The 20,424-nt window shown below is 41.4% G+C and overlaps 1 protein-coding gene across 1 annotated transcript in view; it reads right to left on the reverse strand.

Moving 5' to 3' along the window:
• The window catches only part of FNDC3B (fibronectin type III domain containing 3B), a 209,646-nt gene that overhangs the window by 79,096 nt on the left and 110,126 nt on the right, over positions 1 to 20,424 (reverse strand). The window contains exons 5-6 of the mRNA XM_050902344.1: positions 18,840 to 19,083; positions 16,127 to 16,420 (exon numbers count right to left, since the gene is read on the reverse strand). Coding sequence (XP_050758301.1) covers positions 16,127 to 16,420; positions 18,840 to 19,083 — 538 coding nt within the window. The remainder of the gene's footprint in view (positions 1 to 16,126; positions 16,421 to 18,839; positions 19,084 to 20,424) is intronic.

The following is a 20,424-nucleotide window of genomic DNA, read 5'->3' on the forward strand; positions in this document are numbered from 1 at the left end:
CCAAAACTCCACAGATACAACCAAAAGTAAATGCCCCTAAAAATTAAATACTTTCCCAGCAGCTGTTTGGTGCTAACAGGGTTTCAATGTTACGTCTTGCTCAACTAAAGCCTTTTATTACATGCTTCTGTTAGCCTGCGTCTATGTTCCTTTCTGCACGTACAGTACAAATATAATTTTCAGACCTTTCCAACCATACCTTTGAACACCAAGCACAGTTTCAAAATATAGGAAAAAAAAATACTTGTCATTTCAAGGTAAGTTTGAAGTTTCCATGAATAGTTTTCATGTTTGCATGAACAGCAGCTGTGTATGTAAATGGTTTGAAATAGCTAAAAGCTCTAAACTAATTAAGATTTTTCCCGTTGCAAATACACATTTTAGGTTTGTTCTGCATTCTTTCCTTCTCAGAGAGGAAAAGGTCCAGCTCAAGACACAGCTTCTGGCTACAGAAAGTATTTACTGTTTCAACAGCCTTTCCATTCCAAGGGAATGACATCAGCACTAGCACTTTGCAAACTTTTTGTCTAATTCTCAAGCAGAGCTCCATGCTCACAGATATGCCAGTCATAACATGACATGCTTTCTCAGAATTTGTTCCAGATTTATTGGGGCTGTGACCGGCTTTAACGCTAGGAAAGATCTTTTATCAGTCACGTACAGCACAACCTACAACCCGCAAGAAAATGAACTCTTCAAAACACAGCCCAGCTCCTTTGTGAACTGCCTGCTGGTGTCAAAGCTTGAGACACAAAGAAGAACACATACAGACTTTTTCATTCCAGAGAATTGCAGAAGTATACACTAAAAAACTCCTTGTACAAGAACAAACCTAAAACTGCAGATGCCACGCTGCAGCTGAGTCACAGAAAGCAGGACCGGAGGGGATGTGACATGGTCATCAAGTCCATCCTCCTGCACTGAAACACGATCATCTATACCTAAACCATTCCTCAGAGACGTCTGCCTAGCCCATTTTTTAAAAAATAAACAAAAATTAAATAAATAACCTCCCGCCTGTGATCGTGAATCTCAAAACTTCCTCGGTTAGGTAATCTACCACAGTATCTAACTCTCCTCATCACTGGGAAGATTACCTCCTCAACTTTCCCTGCTCCACCTTAAACTTATTACTTCTTTCCTGCACACCCACCGCGGATGATTTCGTCACCACTTTCTATGTTGCAACCTTTCACATACTTGAAGGCATTTTTTCCTCTTTAAACGACACAAGCTCATTTCTTCCCTACCTGTATTTACCAGATCACAGATCCCACTTACTGCTGTCCTCTGGGATGTTTTTTAAATTGGCCTCCATCCGTCTGAAGATGCGGTAGCAGCCCTGGCCACTGCACTCCAGCCAAGGCCCTAGCAGCACCAACTAAGGAGCGACATACCGATGTACAGAGCTCGCCTTGAGGTTTCTTCTTCTCTTTGTCTACAGAGTAACTTGACTCTCAATTTTTGTAGTCTACTATAACTCCCAGAACTACTGTGAAGAACTACCACGTAGTGGGGGGGAAACAGGTTTGAGATGGACTGGCTGAAATGTAGTACTTTGCTCTTGTCTTGATCAAACTTTTTCTTTCAAGGCCATTTGAGCTCTCCTCCTGTCTTGTCCCCCTTCCCTTCCCCTTAACCCACTAAGCACTCTCAACCCTATCAGAGCCTCATACGGACTGTAATTTAATAAGCATCAATCCTTATTCTATCCTTCAAGTCCTTAATGAAAATACTGAATAAAATTAGACCTAGGACAGATTCCTGCCTAATTCAGTTTGATGCATCTTTCCAGTTTGTCAGGGAGGCAGCCCAGTGCAGGGCAGGGTCACAGACAAACTGCAGGGCTATGTGCTGGCTAACAGACGTAACACTGAGAAGAGCAAATCCAGCGTCACACTGAACACGCAGTGCTTTATGTAACTCTTCTCAGCACCACTTCCACAATGGGCAAAATGGGGAGCCCTTTAGAATCAAAAACTTGTGAAAGAAATATTTATCTTCAAAGCAGTCAATCACACCGTGCTAAAATATAATATACCGAGGAAGATCATTAATTAAGCCTACAAATACCTGGATGAGATTTCTTAATATTAAATATTTCAAATTTCTGCTAATTACATGAACGCTAATAAGAACACTAGCAATAAAACATGACTGCAGCTTCCATGTCCAAGGTAGAGATCTCAATGTTATCCAATTTCAAGAAAAGATCCAATCGTTGAGACATGTTCCATTTCTTAAAAAAATCGCTGTGCATGAGCATCTCACATAAGTTTTCCATTTCTAAGAGCCTTCCCACCATCGCTATCTTAATTCTCCTGCTAAAATGCCTTACTTGATGTCTATGAGCTTATCTTTCAGTATTTGACCTTAGAGACCAAATCATATGTAGGTAGCAAAAAAATCAAGCCACTCCCTAAATCACTGAAGGCAAATAAAACCAAAACCCTGCATAAACCCCAGAAACTTACATTTGCAGTTCTCAAATAAGAAAAAAAAAAAACAACATCTCTAGCTGTCCTGACTCACTGGGACTTAAAGCAAAGGATAACTGACATGTTTGCCTCAACATCACTGTATTTTAGGCATGAATTCAATCACATTTCAAAGATGTCCTGGCCATAGTCCGTATCGATTAACCTGACAGTTTTACCCTGACTGCTTCAGTACCCTACCGTCAATGGGGCAGGATACTCCAAAACACCTCGAGTGCAAATTCATATCATATGGTTTGTGTCTCTGCTTCAAGCCATCCTTCTTTAACAAAATGTATCTGCTATCACATGGATAAGCATCAGATGTTTTCACATCAAGCAGATGTGGAAGCACTCAGATGTACGTAATGAAGTCACTTCTGCTAAAAAGTGTTTTAAAAATAAATGTAAGTGCATTCAGTCCTCCCTGTCCCCCAATATTGTTTTGATGTATATTTTTCGTTGGGATGGAGCAAGGAAAATAAGATTAGTAGTAACCTACAAGGGAAATGAAACGCTGGATGCAAGGGACAAACGGAGTGTAAGTGACATGTTGGGTTTGTTTGTCTCTGCTTCTTTGCTGCTACTGCTGGAAGACAGCAATAACAACTCCTACTTTATTGGCTAAAGATCTGAGTGAATTCCTGCTGTGAACACGCAGTTGGTGGCAGAAAAGGGCTTTCTTAGTAAAATACAGCAACACCCCATCTCTATCACATATATTTTACATCTTAAGAAAGCACTTTGTACATCTCACAAAGAAGATAACAGAGGCAACGCGCTGCATATGGCTGCAGCTGGCTTGTTTTGAAGGAACACCAAATTAAACAATGACATAACCCACAGAAAGAGAGAAAGCCCAAGCTGAATCTGCTGGAACAACAAACCGCTTACACACAGGACCTCTTCTTGGAGAGCTCTCGTTCGTACTTTTGACTTGCTTTAGCTTATTTTCTGTGTCAAAATAATTCTTTTTTCGGTAGCTTCCCTTTTGCTATTATGTAACAGCAGCCGGCAAGCTACCTGGGTTTCAGAAGACAGCAAAAGCTTTGCAGATAAACAAGGGCTGACTAGCAGGCTGCCACAGGCAGCGGCCACCCCTCCGTCATTTTGTCAAGTACACTTTTAAAAACGGCACAGCTGATTCATACAAAAGTAGCTAACCAAGAATAACTATTTAGAATTCTGTGCATTTTTATTAGCATAATTTCAATGCTACAGGCTGCAATTTCAAAGCGCTCTTCTAAGTTGTGTTGGCATCGGCAAAACTCCTGTTTGAGCAGGCAGGCAAGCACCCACGTGTGAGAGACAGCTGGAGATACGCCATGTGGTAATGCCGCCTCATTCTGGCAAACCCTTGTACCTGTGACAGCTATTAAAAAGGTTGAATCTTTGCGGCTCAAAAATCTTGAGTCTCTCGAGCTTGATCTAAAGTGCCACCCTTATCAGCTTAGAGATACAGCAGGTTCACCTTTTAGCCCAGGAGGGACATACAGCACTGCTCCATGAGTTGCACGCTGAATTTGCAGCAGGAAGAGCAGCAGCTCAGTGCCCTAACTCACTAGTCAGATCATACAGGCAGACTTCGAAAATAAGTTTTTCTTCTCTAGTCTTGTATCTTCTATATGACCATTAACTGTTGCTACCCTGTAGCCCACTGCAGTTCACCAAGTGTGATATTATGAGACTGAAGTAAATGGCAAAAAAAAAAAAAAAAAAAAAAGATACACAATCAATTCTTTCCAATTAAGTAATAATTTTAATCAACCACTGTCCCTTCCTGCACCTTGCTTAAAGTGCATGAAGGTGCCTGAGGACTACTGAGAGAACTGTTGAAACGTGAGATTATTTGTGTTCAAATAATGAAGTTTTTCTGAATTGACAAGGAGACTGAAAGGCCCTTCTAAAATTTTCCTGGAGCTCCTGACTCTCACTTTCCCAGTAAAAATCTTATGTTTCATTCCTGCTACAAACTTTGCCAGCAAACGTTAATCTTTTCCTAGATACAATGAAGTTCTTCAAACCTCTCATGATTTTCTATGATAGTTGGGATGTGTGGCATTGCCTTACCCTTAATTCCTTTCATTTATTTGTGTACTGTTCCATGCTTCCCCCCTCTCAGTTCTCATTCCCTGTCGCTTCAGCCTGCGACCGCCTGTCTGTCCGGCCTTCGTTAGTATTCAAGAGCCAGGGTACAACCTGGCATGGCAGCCTTCGGCAGCCCTCCAAGTCTGACGAACTGAGCGGTCATTCAAAAGAAGAAGTAACTTCTGCAAAGATCGCCACCTTACCACCATTATGACCCCGGGCTGCCGCAAGTGATGTGGCCGTAAGAGCCCTACAGGCTTCTGCAGCCCAAGGCAGGAGGAGGAAGGGATGGCCAACTGCGCGGCCAAGATGCCCACGCTTCTTAACGTGTGAAAGGCCTCAATAGCGACTCAAAAGGAGGTCTGATGCCAGCTGTGAAATGACGTTATCTGGCATTTACAGAGGCGAGATTTCCTCTCGCAAAGAAAAGGCTCCCTTCAATCACAGCAACTGACTCTCAGCTGCTGGGCAAAGCGAGAGCCTGAGCACCACAAACACCGACAGTGTAAGGAGTCTCACGACTTCTTCTCCTTACACTGATGAAAAGCACAAGTTTTACAGCATCAAAAATTACTGTTTTCTCTTGCCAAGCGGGTCACAGATGGCTCTCTTGCATCTCACCACCAGCTTGAGAAGCAGCAGACAGCACGAGCATGTCTCCATCGCTCTCTGGTCTCCCTGCTGAGACAGCCAGCAGGTCTGCCCATGGCAGAGGTGATCCCCGCACCCTCTAAGAATTGAGGTGGAAAGCACAATCCCTATCAAACACAGACTCTGACAAGTCTCCAGTGTCACCAGTCTAGGGTTTTAAATCCTGTGACTGCTGCCCCATGCCAATCAGGAAATATTTTTCTCTGAAATACTATCTCCAATGCAGGGGGACAATGGCATCAGCATTGAACCCAAAATAAAACTTACTTTTTCTTGACCTTCAAAAATACAACCATATGAAAAATGGCCAATAGAAGCCTTTGATAATCGGCCCATTAAACACAATAACAGCATTTTCCTGATCAAACAAAAAACCTAGCAAAATAACCTGCAAAACTGCATATTTGCACAGAAAAACAATCAGACAGCACAGCCAAAACAGACTCCACAGGAGCTCCAAACTTGGTCGGGATTAAACGGAGCTCCTCAGCCAAAATTAACAACCTCCTTGGCAATGAACCTTGTAAAGCCACTGAGTTTGCTACAACAATATGAAGGCAGCACAGCACTTCCCTAATGCAAAGGCATAAGGCTATCCATTATAGTCTAAGCAACTTTAAGAAACCAGCTACAAGCCAAAGTTTGCCCTCGGTCACAACTCCTCAGCCTCACTTGAATCAAAGAAGAAATTAATGGAGAAATGTCTTCTTTAGATTTCACCATGGGTAATGAAAAGTGCTTTGGGATGCTAGGTTTTAGTGATAACCACTATTTCACTCTCAAGAACAGAGTCAGAGCAAGCTATTCACCCTTTACAAGAAGGCAAGCAGGGAAACCTTTCTCTAAAGCAGGGTAAATACAGAAAATGTGTCATCTTTTCACTATTCTTGATTTTGTCTTAACATTTACATCAAAGCAGAAATTTTATTTCTAGGCACTACTTATACTATCCGCATGTTCTTAAAAGAGGTTAGACTCTACAGGAAAAGTCTGTTTTAAGAAAAAAAATCACTCCAAATTATAATGCTTGAAATATAAAGATTTTTCATGGAGCCTGCACTGGGATTTTTCACTGTCAACCAAGTAAATGGCTGCAAAGTCACGATGTTTTTTGAATGAACCCGTCTAGCTTTTCTGTTACCGATGTAAATTATTGACCTGTTTTTCCAGATGAAAACTATGAGAAAGTCAGACTGCAATGAGTGGTGGGAGAGACTGCAGTAATCCAGGAAAAGAAAGAACATTTTTTTCTTTCCACTCAGCCCAGGCACTACAGCTCAGAGATGGGGAAGACGGAGAGCTCCCACTTCCCTCTTTAAATCAACCCAAACACCTACAGATTGCCAGCAGAAGAAATAAGTTATCTTCCTCGTGACAGATCACTTTACTCGACTAATCCCAGCCTAAACTGTTTTGCAATCAAGTCTGAATGATGAACTATGACTATGTGAGCTAGAATTATATTAAACAGAACATTTAATAAAGATCAGGTGCTAAATTCCTCCAATGCAAAAGTAAAAAAGGCTGACGTGATGTTATCGGTGCCCTCCCATGCCTGTGATGTGAAGAGTGCACTCAAGAATGTTTAAAAAACCTGATCTATAATGTCTGTACCAATCAACTACCCGTGAGCTGGAAGAACTGCCTGTGCAATTAGCAGCCCTGTATGGGACGAGGGCAAAATACAATCTTGGATATTTGCACAACCAGTTTCGCCACTCAGAATCTTTCCAAATATTTAAAATATTTCACAGAAATATCAACCTGATTACAGCTCGCTGGGAAGGCTTCAACAAAGCTACAGGAATTTCAACTCGATCTGGATTTCATTGCCGAGATGAAATTCAGGCAAAAGTCACGTGAATCACAGTAAATCAAAGCAGCTGCTTCTAAGCACAGCTCCTTACAGAAAAAACAATAAACAAAAAAATAAACTAAAGCTTCAGGACAAAATCTTTTATAATCAACCTTGGAGAAAATTGAAATGGCTGCTTCATTCTAGAACAGTGTCTATCCTTTCTGTTAACTGCAATACTCAAAGCATCACCCTGCATTTCTAAAAATAAAGGGTGTCTTCCCCCTGACACTGAATATACTGAAGGTCACAAGAACTTTTGAAATCAAATTCCACCCTTCCTCAGAAAAGGAACACTAACTGATGGGTTTTGAAGCACAGCCTAAGAGAGTTAGGTAAACAAATCCCATTAACTTCGGTGGGACGTGAAATTTCATTTCATTGCCTTTGCAAATCCAGATGAATATACAGATGGACATTGTTCAGAACAGCTGGGTATACAAATAAGGGTTGTTCATTAAATTATTAGACTTAAAGGTGTTTTATTTTTTATACTCCGGAGGGAGGAAACGTTCTACCTCTGCCCTATAAATACCCTCTCCCTTCTGGCTCAATGTCTCAGATATTGCCAAATAAGGGAAACATGGTCCCCTTCCTTTGTCGGTGGTCCACGTTATCTCCTCTTAACTGGTGAGAATACACTGTTTATCTTGCTCTGAAGCTCCGAGACCTTTGTGTAACTCTTCTCCCCAGCACGGGCATTTAACCACTGAGCATTTAAGCAGGATGAAAATGTACTTGGTATGGTTTCTTTCTGTTGGTTGGATATCTATAAATTACGTGAACTCCTAGGAAAAAGACTCAGATTTCTGTCTTCGGGATTTGACTGTCAGTTGCAGCAGAAGCCGCAAATTCTTGAGATAATATGAAGATCCTCTGGGGGAAGAGGTTGTGCCTTACGTCATTCAGCACTGACTTCCTGATAAATCATGGAGCAGATAGCTTATCCAGCCCCGCCACCAAGGAGATCCTGCTGGCATCCCTCCACAAGGGAGGGATGAAAGCAGATGAGAAGAATAATATGAAAGTCTACAGGGGTTGATCAGGATTGTGAAAAACAGCCTTGGGGAAAACCTCCAGCCACCGTCAAAAGGGTTTTTAAGTCACCAATAAGGTCAAATGAAAGCCCTGGACCCAGATTGCCCTGCTCTTTACTAGATATGCCCTACACTTTCCTAGGTGGACTTTGAGCTGTGTTTCTAGCAGGCTAGCACACTTACAAAGATTAGAGAGCTTCAACTGACGTTTATTTTGTCTGAGCTTCTGTGATAAGACTGAAAAATGCAACCAGAATTCCGGTCACCCACTCTGCCCGATTTATGCCTCAGAGCCATGGATGCCCAAGAGACCAACTCTCAGAGCAGCTTATAACCATGCTGGATCACATGCTATCACAGCTACCCTGATGCTTTGTTTGCATTTCCAGTTACAAAAAGTCTGGATGAAACCAAGTTTGACACATTTATGTTCACCTTTAAAAGTAGCTAACATTGAAGATGGGAGAATATTGTGCAATTAAATTAAGAGGCGATGCTCCCATTTAGTTGATGAAGAGAATCTCTTATCAACAACTTCTGGTGCCTAAGTTATGAAGCTGGTTCTTTAGTCTTTCAAGATAAGTGCATAAAAATAGAGTGTGTGTGTATCTCCTCTCTCCCTGCCCCAGCCCCCGCAGTTTGCAGGACTCTGCTAATGAAGCACAAAACAGCCTTCTGCCGGCACGAAGCAATGTGCTGTGAAAGAAGGTAGGACTGCCATGGCATTCAGGCTTCCCGTAAACTTTGGTTTTGTTCCCGGACTATGGATACAGCAGGAAGATACCCCCATGCTCCCAACATTTCACATGCAGATAAACTTTCACAGGCTCGTAAATTCCTGGAAATTATTTTGCACACAGTCGACTTCTGGGAAACAGTTGGTCAAGATGCACTAGAAGGAACTACCCATAGGCAGCTCAAAGCAAAACACTGCTGGCTTTGGGGCCGGGCAAAGCAACGGCTGAGGGACGGAGTACGTTAGCACTGGGCATGGACTTGCGTTTCAGTACCACTGGTCTACTTGAGATTTACCTTTTACCTTTCTCCATCAAAGCCCCATGATGCAAGTCAAGTTTCAAGACAGCAGAGGAAACAGAGATTTGTTTCTCTCCCTCAACACAGGGTCTTTCCTGGTGATGCTGGATAAACATTTTAGCAATTCTTTTTGCTGAAGAAAAGTCATAAATTAAGCCTGATCTGGATAAATTCTTGCATGCATACAGATTGACATGAACTTGGGAAAGTACTTTGCCTGAACCCTGCATAATGTCAATATGTTTCTAATATATTCATCAGTCTATATAGAGCTCACTTAAGTGGTTACTTTATGTGACTATTAGGTAAAATATTCTTTGGTAAGGAATCTGTGTGGCCCAGCTAATGGAGTTGACTCTGGTACACAAAGGTGTACTCTCAGCATGTTAACATCAGGAGTATCTGAAACTCATAACTATTTTGTTTTCTGCCTGGACGAACAATTTCACAGCCTATTATTTTAGAGAAAATACAAAAGATAAAGAACGTTTAAGAAGTAGGCATATTTCCAAATAGAAACAAGCAAAACCACAGGCTCGGTCATGATGTGAGAGATAAGGTCGAGGCACGAGAATATCACACTGGAAATTCCGTGGTGTCACAAATTAACTGTGGTTTCTCAAGTTCAGACTAGTGCCCTAATTAATGCATCCTATTTCCTCTCACTTATTAAATCTTAAAGAAAAACAGCAGGCACACAACATACAATATGTACTTCTAATTAGATATAAGTCTAAACAATTCAGCCAAGTAGTATTATTTCCTAAAACTATTTAAAAAATGCAGTAGGAACAGTAATACTATTCAGATTTCATATGTTATGCTGATCTACACTCACAAGATTCAACATGTCTCTGTTTCCAGTAAATATTATGTTTCACATTTCATTACTTGGTATAATATTAAAACTCACATAGCCTGACAGATGTATTTTAGTCTTCAGAGTGGTTTTTTCCATGTTACTAATAAAATCACTGTGTCAGTTTTGACGGGTTGTCTTCAGGAGACAATCTTGTTAAATCTCCTTATTTTATAGAAGCAAATACATTTAGGGAAACCAGGGAAGCTGCACTTATCTAGGGGTATTTTGTAGGTCAGCAGAAGAACCACTCATGACAAATTTTTTCTGCAGAACATTTCTACATTGGTGCAACAAAGGTCTTTATTAGTACATACCAAATCATCAGTTCCTGGCTAAAGGAACATAAAAGTTATGTATATTGCCATAGTGTTTCTCAGCCTCTGTGCTTACATGGACCAAAAGTCATGAAACTACTCTTTTAAGCTTTTAAATCTACAGGATATACAGGTACAGATACATATATGGCCCAATAAGCTTGCAAAACAGATTCAGGACCAAAATAGAAAAGAATTGACAGGATCTAGAATGAGTAAGTAGAGGAACTTCGCCTGGTTCCTGTCTGCACTGAATCACAGCTCCCTCAATTTCCCTTTAATTCACAGGCTCTGGATTAAAAAAAACACTTGATACAATTAAAAAACAAAAATAGAAAAAAAAAACACTTTTCCTAAATATGTTTAAAGGTTACAAAGAAGAGAGAGAGAGAACAGGATAGGGTTGTATCAAGAAAGCGTCAGCTCCATTTTTTCATACGTCATCACCCACTCTGCATCATGAACTAACAGCTTGCAGAGCGTATCCCGCATAGCTCAGGGATACTTGCTGGTACTAGTTCTTGCTAGCATCAGCCCAGGCTAGCCATACCAGTCAACTTTACTTCTTCATCTCAGAACTTCTGTTTTGCTGAGTTCAGGACTTTTAAAACGTTTTCAAAGTAAAACTACCATAGTTAGAAAGTTCTCTTGCTAAGCCCATTTTCCATGTGTTCCTGACACATTCACCTCAAAGAAATGAGCACGTAGAGCTAGCCACATCTCCTGAGAAATGTCCATCAGCAATGCAGGCAGGAATACGAAGCAATGGTTTTCACCTTTCAGAGTACCTGAAGGCTGCTTCAGCGCACAAAATGAGATGTACAAAACCTCAATGATAGGAAAGCAACATCTTTGAGTTTTTAAGCTGGTTGTACACATATGACAATGGTACTACAAAAGCTTATGATCTATGTATAGTCTACAACAACTCTTTGTACTATTAAATCATTCTAATCTTTTCTTCTCCTTCTCCATGTGTGAGGCACGCCAATGCCACGAGCAAGAAACCAGCTGCTCAGAGAAGCAAAGTGGACACCAAGTCAGCGTTCCTCACTTTGGGCAGCTGAAAAGCAAGCCTGCTTTTCAAAAAAGAGTTAGACAAGTTCACAGACAACAGGTTGTCAAGTGGGTACCCAAAGGACTGGGCAGGACTAAACCCTCTATCGTGGCTGGCAGGTCTGGATACTGGTGGAGGAGCAGGGACCAGTACCCAGAACAGGGCTGGGCTTGCAGGCTCTCCCCCAGCAGCATCTCCATTGTGACTGCTGAAGACAGACCCCTGGGCTAGACGGGCCCCTGCTCTGACCCAGTAGGGCCAAATCTTCTCAAATCCCCACAAAATATATTCTTTACGGAATGCTTACATAAAGGTGCATGCGACCCCCCCAGAGCTGCCTCCCTGCCCAGGCTAGGTCTGTTTATTCTGGCACCCAGTTCCCAGCACCCACCCAGCTCCTGGACAGGATGCACATAACAATTCATCTCCCGCTTTCTACTTTTACCCATTTGAAGCGTTTTAGTTTTGGCTATCTTAGGTTCTTCAAACTTCAATGAGGATTAAAAAAAAAAAAGATTTTATCTGATTTGAAGGAAAAAAAGATGTTTTATTAGCAAACAGGCAAAAGTATTGTAAGAATGCTCAAAACCGCTTATGTTCCCACAGTACTTGCAGCCACACGCAAAACTTCTCAAACTACCAGATCCCTACATGACCAAGAAGTGAACCACTGAGTGCATGAGAAGGAAGTGACTCAGACTGAAATTCATAAAGGACAGCATGAATGGGACAGGATTTCCGCTTACAGCTCTTTTTACATGGCAAGCCTCCTTTATTAAAAAAAAAAAAACCAAACAAAAAACAACCAAAAAACCCCAACCTTGCTCCCTCCTCTCCCATTCAGTTTTTAAAACGGCTCCGCAGAAAAGCTACAGTATGGATTTTAAATCAGAATCCCTACATCACACCTCCAAGTCTTCTGCCTGTACAAGACACCATCCATCCTACCACAACAAATGCTCAGAATAGTTGCTAACTTTTCAGACAATTAAGCCATCAGTTTCCTTTTTTTGCCTTAAAATGGCATATTTCCAGCATTCAGCATAACTAGAAATCTTTATTTACAAGTGCACCTCCCAACATAAAGACACGATGCTGTCAATGAAAAAGGCCAGAGGAATTGCACTTATATCCCCAATCTGAAACTGTAATTTCCCTACTAAAAAGAGGTCCTGATGCTATGTTATAGGGCCAGCCTGGGATATGGGTGCATAACAGAAGCACCAATGTATTTTTAGTGTACCGTCACACTGTACAGAGCACAGAGTAGCATAGAGGAGCACATGCTGGATCCACAGTTGAAGAGGTGACTGAACCAAAAGTACTCCAGAGTCATTTACTTACTTTATTTTACTACTATTGATGACACTATCACCCCATTTCTTCTACCAGTGCTGAATCAGCTTCTTGGAAAACCCCTGGTTCTTTTAATATTGGAAAGAAGCAGGAAGTTATTGACACATGGCAGAGTTTTCCTTGACTTTCCTTACTCAAGTGTCACGGGCATAATACATGCAATGAGTGTCTATTTTGATGGAAAAGTACACTGTTAACTTAAATACCTCATGTCTTGTGATTTATGTCATACCTTTTCAAGGAAAAAAGTAGAGTTGTCCTTGCATTGTACACTGGACATTTTCTTCTAGTATTATTCTTACAGTACTCTGTAACCACCTCAGTGCAGTCATAGTAGAGATTGCTTGGAGGGGCTCAGTAAGGAGCAACACACCCTCAAAGAAATTACTACCAAGAAACAAGGAGCAGGACAAGCATTTACTTAAACACGGGGGTAACAGATCCAATAAGAGAAACGCCTATCTTCCTCTTCCCCGTCACAAACGCCACCGTGCAGATCATATTCTTCCACCGATTAAAACAGACACTCAAATTGCCTTTCAAAGCATCAGCTTAGGAGCGGCTGGGACTGCCGGCACGCACCCAGCGCTGGGTGAGACACCGCCTGCCAGCAGCGAGCTCCTACCCACGCTCCCAGCGCCGAGGCAGCTTCCAGTGCTTTGCTTCCGAAAAGCCCAGTCCCTAAGGAAAGCAATCGCTATGTCACGCTGTAGTCCTACGTACTGATGCACGCCGTTTTCTGCGGCAACCAGGATCTAGGCTGTGCAAGTGTCTGCTCCGCTTGCGTACAGGGCTCCTAAAGCCCTGCTCCCTGGCAGGCAGCGCAGCAGCACGACTGTTTCGGTGACAGCAGCTTGCCAGGAGCTGCCTCACTGGATTGCTCCGACATCCAAACACTCAAAATAAGCACGCCAGCTACCATTGCACAAACACACACACCCCCCAACCAGATATGAAATGATACGCTATAAAACACATCACAATCTCTAAGAAATTCATGCAAACAAACCCATCAGCTCCAGTTCTCCTTCACAATACTCTAAGTTTTACTCTAAATTCATACATTCCTACTTGCCTCTTAAGAGTTTTTTGGCTAAGTGGTTTTCTAAATAAAGACTCTTATTCTCTATGTATTACTTACATATATTTTATAGTTTTTCCAGGCAATTTTGGAAGCAGCCACACAGCACCATCAAATTTTTAACTATTACCAGGCTTGAACTGATACACACCCACAAAACATGTAAGTTTAAATGGCTTCGCTGCTTGTTGCTTCTGACACATTCTTTTTCTTGGCTCTTCTAAGCACACTGTCATCTTAGCAGCGTGAATCAAAATCATCAACTGTTCCCAGATTGCTTTTAACTCTCACCCCAATTACCTGTATGGCCATGTTAGTCAGGTATCAATCGATAAATCCCCAAATAATTCAAGAAGAAATAGAGAAGGTAAATATAAAGTAGCAGATATGATTAGAAGCTTATAAATATCAAGTGGGAACCTATTTTAGGGCATTGTTCGGTAAGAGCCATTACAAAACCTATGTGACAACCTTTCTGCAGAAACTCGTGTATAGGTATACATGTATGACTATAACAAAAGACTTTGATGTGAAAAAGCTCGCATTTGAGTATACTTTTATTTTTTTTCTTTTACTATGAAAAAAATTTCTCCTATTCCTGCTTTGGCCACGGACTTCGCTGTAGAGCAGTCTGATAGTGACTCCTGGGCTGCCATCTCCGGGCGCAGATGCAGAACCTAATTTTAAAACACCAGTGAGCTGGATTTATCAGGAGGGTGGGACAACTGATGCTTATTTGCATGGTCTCCTCTTAGGGACTTTTTCACAGTTTGGGGGAAGACTCCATCATTTGCTGTTCCCAGTTTTAAGGCGCTCTCTAGTTGACAGACGGGATGTGCCGTAGCCCTGACTTCACTGATTTTCTCGGCGTTTTAAGAGCACTCATGCTCCTCAGCTGGAGCACGGCAGACTACTCCAAGAGAAAACAATCAGACAAACACAAGGGTTGCAGGAAACCCTTAAACTAGGTGTTTTTAAATTAAATCTAGATTATTTTAAAAGTGATCATCCAAGCTGACTTAGTACCCACTGAAACTACATTGGGCAGTTTAGCTGTTAAGACTATACTTTATTCCAGGTCTTTCACGCAGGTGCTTCCAAACACCTCATGTATTCCACCACAGACTAGAGTGAAAAAAAAATATAGCTAAACATAGATAAGAATATTAAAGGTCGTATAAGCTGATTGACAAGAAATAATTAGGAAGTCTAATGCTGTGATTCATTTTCTTGGATTAAAGCATTGCCAAATACAGCTCCTTGCTAATTCTAAAGATCCCGAAGCATGGCTGCAAATCCTCATTCCTTACCATGCCAGCAGCATTTTTTTCCCCTTTGGCTATCAATTAAGTTACTTTTTACGAGTATTTATTTCAGTTATGTCTCACAAGTACACAGTCAAATAAATATACACAATATATAGATAATGGGAAACCTATGCTGTATGCATAAATTCACACAAGAGATTTCAAAGTGCGCTAAACTATAAATATCCTAGACATGCTGGGTATAAGCTTGCTTACTACGTAAAAGTTTGTTCAGCCAGCTGCAGTTGTAGCAGTCAGCAAAGGAAAAGGCTGAAAGGTATAATGGATTACAACAAGTTAATGAGCTCAATTTAGGTAGAACTGGCTATGTGCAGAATGGCTTGTGATAAATGAGATTTGATTAGATGAATAACCTAATGTTTTACTGTAAAGTTTCCATTTTTTAAATGGTAAGCCTCTGAAAGTGCTGAAGAAAATTATTTCAAAAGTAGCCAGATTTGACCACTAATTCCAATGGCTAAGATTAAGCAATTTCTTCTCAAATTTCTTCTGTTTCAATTAATCGTACTTCCTTTGAACTTTCACATAAACAAACTTGGTTTTTCAGCAATCATCTCTAAACTTTCTAATAAGTTTACCACATTTACCTAGGAGGTGCAAAGTAGTGGTACCTAGTAGTTAGGTTTTGGTTATAGCTCAATTGTCCATAAGGATTTTTGTGAAGTGCCAAGATGCCTGTACGAAAAGCAAAATAAAACCAAGAACTTGCCCATAAAATGCATTTCTGTTTCCAACAGATAAAAAGAGAATGATGCTGCATCTACCAGGGAGTAGTCATGAAAGATGGGGAGGCAACCAGTTCATCTTACAAAACAAATATAGTACAGCAAGCTCAACATTTATATTTAAGTTCACACTGTATTAACACTGTCTTTATGTGTGGGTGGTAGTGTTTTTTGGCATAGTTACTAGATCCATATACAGGCGGTCGTAAGCCGGAAAGGTGCAATAAAAAAGAATTAAAAATAAATAAAACTGTCTTTACCATGTGGGTCTTGTTCATTTGACTTTGGGCTGCTTCTTGCTCTGCGCTCCGGTTTCTTTACTGCCGGAGCCCCACCGCCGCCGCCTCCTCCGCTGCTTGCTCCATTGTGGCTCTTTGCATAACCATTATATACAGTTGTGCAGCTGCCTATATGGCTTTTGTAGATGGATGAAGGAGGACTATTCAGACGGTTTTGGCGATCAATCTGCCTGTCTTTGAGTTTTTTGTGCTGTGGTTTGCTGTACTGATCTTCCCTGGTAATATAGCTGGACATCCCATATAGTGGTATGATTTCTGAAACGAAAGAATTCACCCACGTTAACTCAGAACAACAAAATCACTAAATTTTTTCAGAAAACCAAATTCCTGACCATCTCCAAATGAAATTACTCCAGATTTTCCTGGAGAAAGATTTTCCAACAAACAATTTTTTTTCCTTAAGAAAGCTTTTCTGCAGGACTGATGATTTTTGTGTATTAAGTGTGCTCCTTTGCTGATAGGATTTCATAACTCTTTGGATGAGTGTGTAAAATACAGCAATTAGGGTGACAGGTTTTCCTGTCCTTTTCAGTCTTTGTGTTTTGGGGACACAGATTTCAAGCAAAAATCCAGGGAGACTGATATTTAGAAAAAAGCCTTCATAAGTTCACAGCAATTTAGCAGTTTCTTCCCCAGGGCCTGACTGGACAGAATAAGCTGAGATGCCCTGGTTTCAAGCTGCCATCACTGATTACATGCAATTTAATTTCCCAGTATAAATAGACTTTACAATCGCTTCAACTGTGCCTGCCTAAGGAGAGAAGCGCAGCATGAAGTGGAAGCTTTGGGTAAGTAGAACTGTCTAAAAAAAGCTTGAGAAATATCACAAATATCATATGTACGCTTCAGATACACTTCATTAAATACAATTCCCACTTTACGCCTTCAAGAATGACTATCTCTAACCTAAGGCAGGTCAGCTTGCACGAGTCAGAACATTTTCTGCTTTTCTCTACAGTTCAATCCTCCTTTTGAGTCTGAAGCTTGAACAAATTCATGCCCAAAACAACAGTTTTGCCTTTGTTAGCAAAATAACAATTGATACTTGATATATTCTTCATATTTTTTTCTACATCCATTCAGAAGTTATCATACAAATTTCTGAAGCAAACAAGCAGCTTATCCAGCCATCTGAAGCCTTGTTTGTAAATTGAGATTGCCATGTATACTGTACTATAATTCTCCAAGTTGTTTCAACTAGCCAGATTTTCTTTCTTTGCTATTTCAGTCCATCTTGGCCTTCATCTTTCCTTATCTAGCTACATGATCCTATTTGCATTCTCGCAGTAACTAGCTGCCTAAAACCAGCATGCTACAAATAAATGTAATTTTTGTTTAAAGTATAAGCCATTGTACAGCAAATGGGAAACGGTGGAGTAATACTCATCAGTACAATATGCACCAGTTCAATTATTTCAGCGTTACAGGTATAGGTCATTCCAGTAAAGCTACCAAGGATTTCTTTTGAATTTTAAGTTGAATCAGCTTCTTGGTATCTCCAGGCTACAGAGATATTCATCTACCTAACTAGCAGCTCTATGTTCACTTTGCACACTCCCATGTTTGCACACAAGACTTTGTCAAGCAATCTGACAAACTGTCCTGTTCCCTTTTCAAGGGAAAAAGTCCTCCCCTATGTATCTGGTTGGCTACACCGTCCTACTGGTTTCCTGAGCTTCCCATTTCCTCCCTCCCAGTATAATGAAGTTAGATGTCAGCTGTAAGGGTCCATTCCTCACTAGAAAATGAGGTCTGTTGGTCAACAGAAACTTCAAGAGGTAGCATCGATAGATACCTCCCCTCTCTCAAACCTCACTTCTGGTGATATGGCTTAAACATCTTCTTTAGAAAGGGTCTTAAGTCCAGGTAGTTCAGCAGTAATGTAAGACCATGAATCCTGAACTGGTTTCCATGTTAAACATATCAAGTAGCTTTGCTGATTACTTTTTTGGTTAACGCCCTCTTTCAGATTACACAAAGACTTATCTCCAGGGCGGCAGAGACACAACAGTGCATAGTTCAGACAGAAATATGCCCCTTTCACTCTTTTTCTTGCAATTATTTACTCATGGCCTGATTAGGGTTGCCATGCTACCCTTTGGTATCGGACAATGCTTTTCAGTGACTTACTGCACAGTCTCAACTAGAAAAACAAACAGAAAATGCCTGTTATTTCTTGGAAAACCACGGCTGGGGGGCAGAAAGCACATTACAGCCAACAGGAAGCAGTATTCGGCTTTTCCCACTGGAAATGACTGCGGCAAGCCGTGCTCGGATCCAGCCCTCCGTATCAATCCCCATTCCCAAGCCAGGACTGACACATTTTGTGTCTCGGTTTTCTGTACAATGCTGCATCGTGACGCAGCAAGAGGAACCAGCATGACTCATGTCCCTAGTTTGGAGCATGGGATGAGACATTTTTTCCCACTGTATTTACAAATTAAGTTAAAATTGGTTTTGTTTCTGCAACCTAGTGTTGCAACGTCAGATTGCCCTGTGTTGCTGCACTCTGGATGGCTACACCCCCCTGCTATGGATGTTAAAGAAGGAGGCTCCATCCATGTACACAAAGCCACTCTACAAGTTCTCCAATTCATTTCTACTCCTGGTTTCACTAGCCCTTACAACTTGCTGAACATAGGTGTGAAATGCCAGTACCTTCCTTCCAGCTCACCTTGTTCTCCATATATTGTTGGGGGAAGATGATGCTGTGGGAAAAACTGTGGTGGCATGTCCCCAGGTCCAGTGACAGGAGGATAAAAAGCTGTATGAGAGTTGTGAATAAAATGGGGATGGTGCGTCAGGTATGGAGGTAAGTGATGGGTTGGAGAGATGGCCGAAGGATAGCTAGGAGGGTAACACTCCGGAGACTGGGGGGTAACCACCACCCTCCGAACGCCGGTGTTGTCTTCTATCACCTGGAAGGGAAGGCAGGGAAATGAGCAGGTTATGCAGCATCTGAACCAAACATATTTTTAAAACAGCACTGTTTACAGTTTGTTCTCCCATTAGAAAACGGTTGGTCCTTAGGTTTATGAATAAACACATTTCTAAAATTAATATCAGCAGAAGTAATCATAGTGGTGATGTGGCTTTTCTTGGAGACTCAGATAGCCACACTAATCACTGGGAGACTTACTGCTGCTAGTGATAACTATGTGGGTAAGAGACAAAATAAATAACCTGTATTTAGGGAGTAAAACAATTGAAAAAGGAACACAAAGCACTAAAACAAGAGTACTCGTTGGGACCAACCTTACATTCTGCCCATAAAATTTCTACCACTGATTTTGACAGCACTCTGAGTGAGTATGGAGTTGGTAATGCTTGGAAATCAGCTGGCACTGCTATTGCAGAGAAGCTGCATGTGTGCACAGAGACATGTACTCTGCAGGAACCCGTTGTGTTGACACACTTTTTCAAAAGAATTGCTCCGTTCACAACAGGTATCTGTGCAAGACAAATCATACGGCAGAAGGTTTTTTCTGCTACAGAGCTGGTCTATACGTCCGTGCAAATCAACTCTGGAATATGCATAACTTGGCCCCAACTGCCATAGTCAAAGCATGTAAAAACAGATGTAGGAAGGTGGAAATGTGCTTAGGCTGAAAAAAGTTCTTCAGCTTATAATTTTTCCAGAGCTATATTTCGGGAGAACAGTCAAGCAGCCAAATTTCAGTCCAGACTTAGGAGCCAAGCTTTTCTTGAAGCTTATTCAAAAAACTTCTGCCATTTCTAGAACCTAAAAATACAACCGCGTAAGAACAATTACTATCCCTTTGGTTCGCTATGTTGACGTGCATAAGGTAGAAAAGCATGAAGGAAGCATTATTTAGTTTCATACAACAAGCAGGCTGTTAAAAACCTCATTTTTTCTAAACTGACTGATGACACACAGATGGAATAATATACGGGATGAATGTGTTGTATGAGATAAGTGAATGTGCATCAAGGTCACCTGCCATAAGATGCTGCCACTCTCAGCTGATTACCTCTAACATTAGCTGGAGTTATCTACCCCCCCATAGCAGCATCAGCAGAAGAGACCCTGCTACGGATCCCCACGCTCCAGCGACTCTCGTCGCATCACAGTGCCTTAGCCTAAACCACAAAGAAAAATTTGTTTATGCTGATATACGCTGAAGTGAAGCAATGGCATGGGCACACGGTTGTTTCTGCTGACTCTGCTGCAGAGGGGCAAGCCCTGTCTGAGAGGCGATGCCCACAGCCGCGAGCGGTAATGCTCCAGCAAACACGAG

The sequence above is a fragment of the Gymnogyps californianus genome, chromosome 10 (genome assembly GCF_018139145.2).
Source record: "Gymnogyps californianus isolate 813 chromosome 10, ASM1813914v2, whole genome shotgun sequence".
Lineage (NCBI taxonomy): Eukaryota > Metazoa > Chordata > Aves > Accipitriformes > Cathartidae > Gymnogyps > Gymnogyps californianus.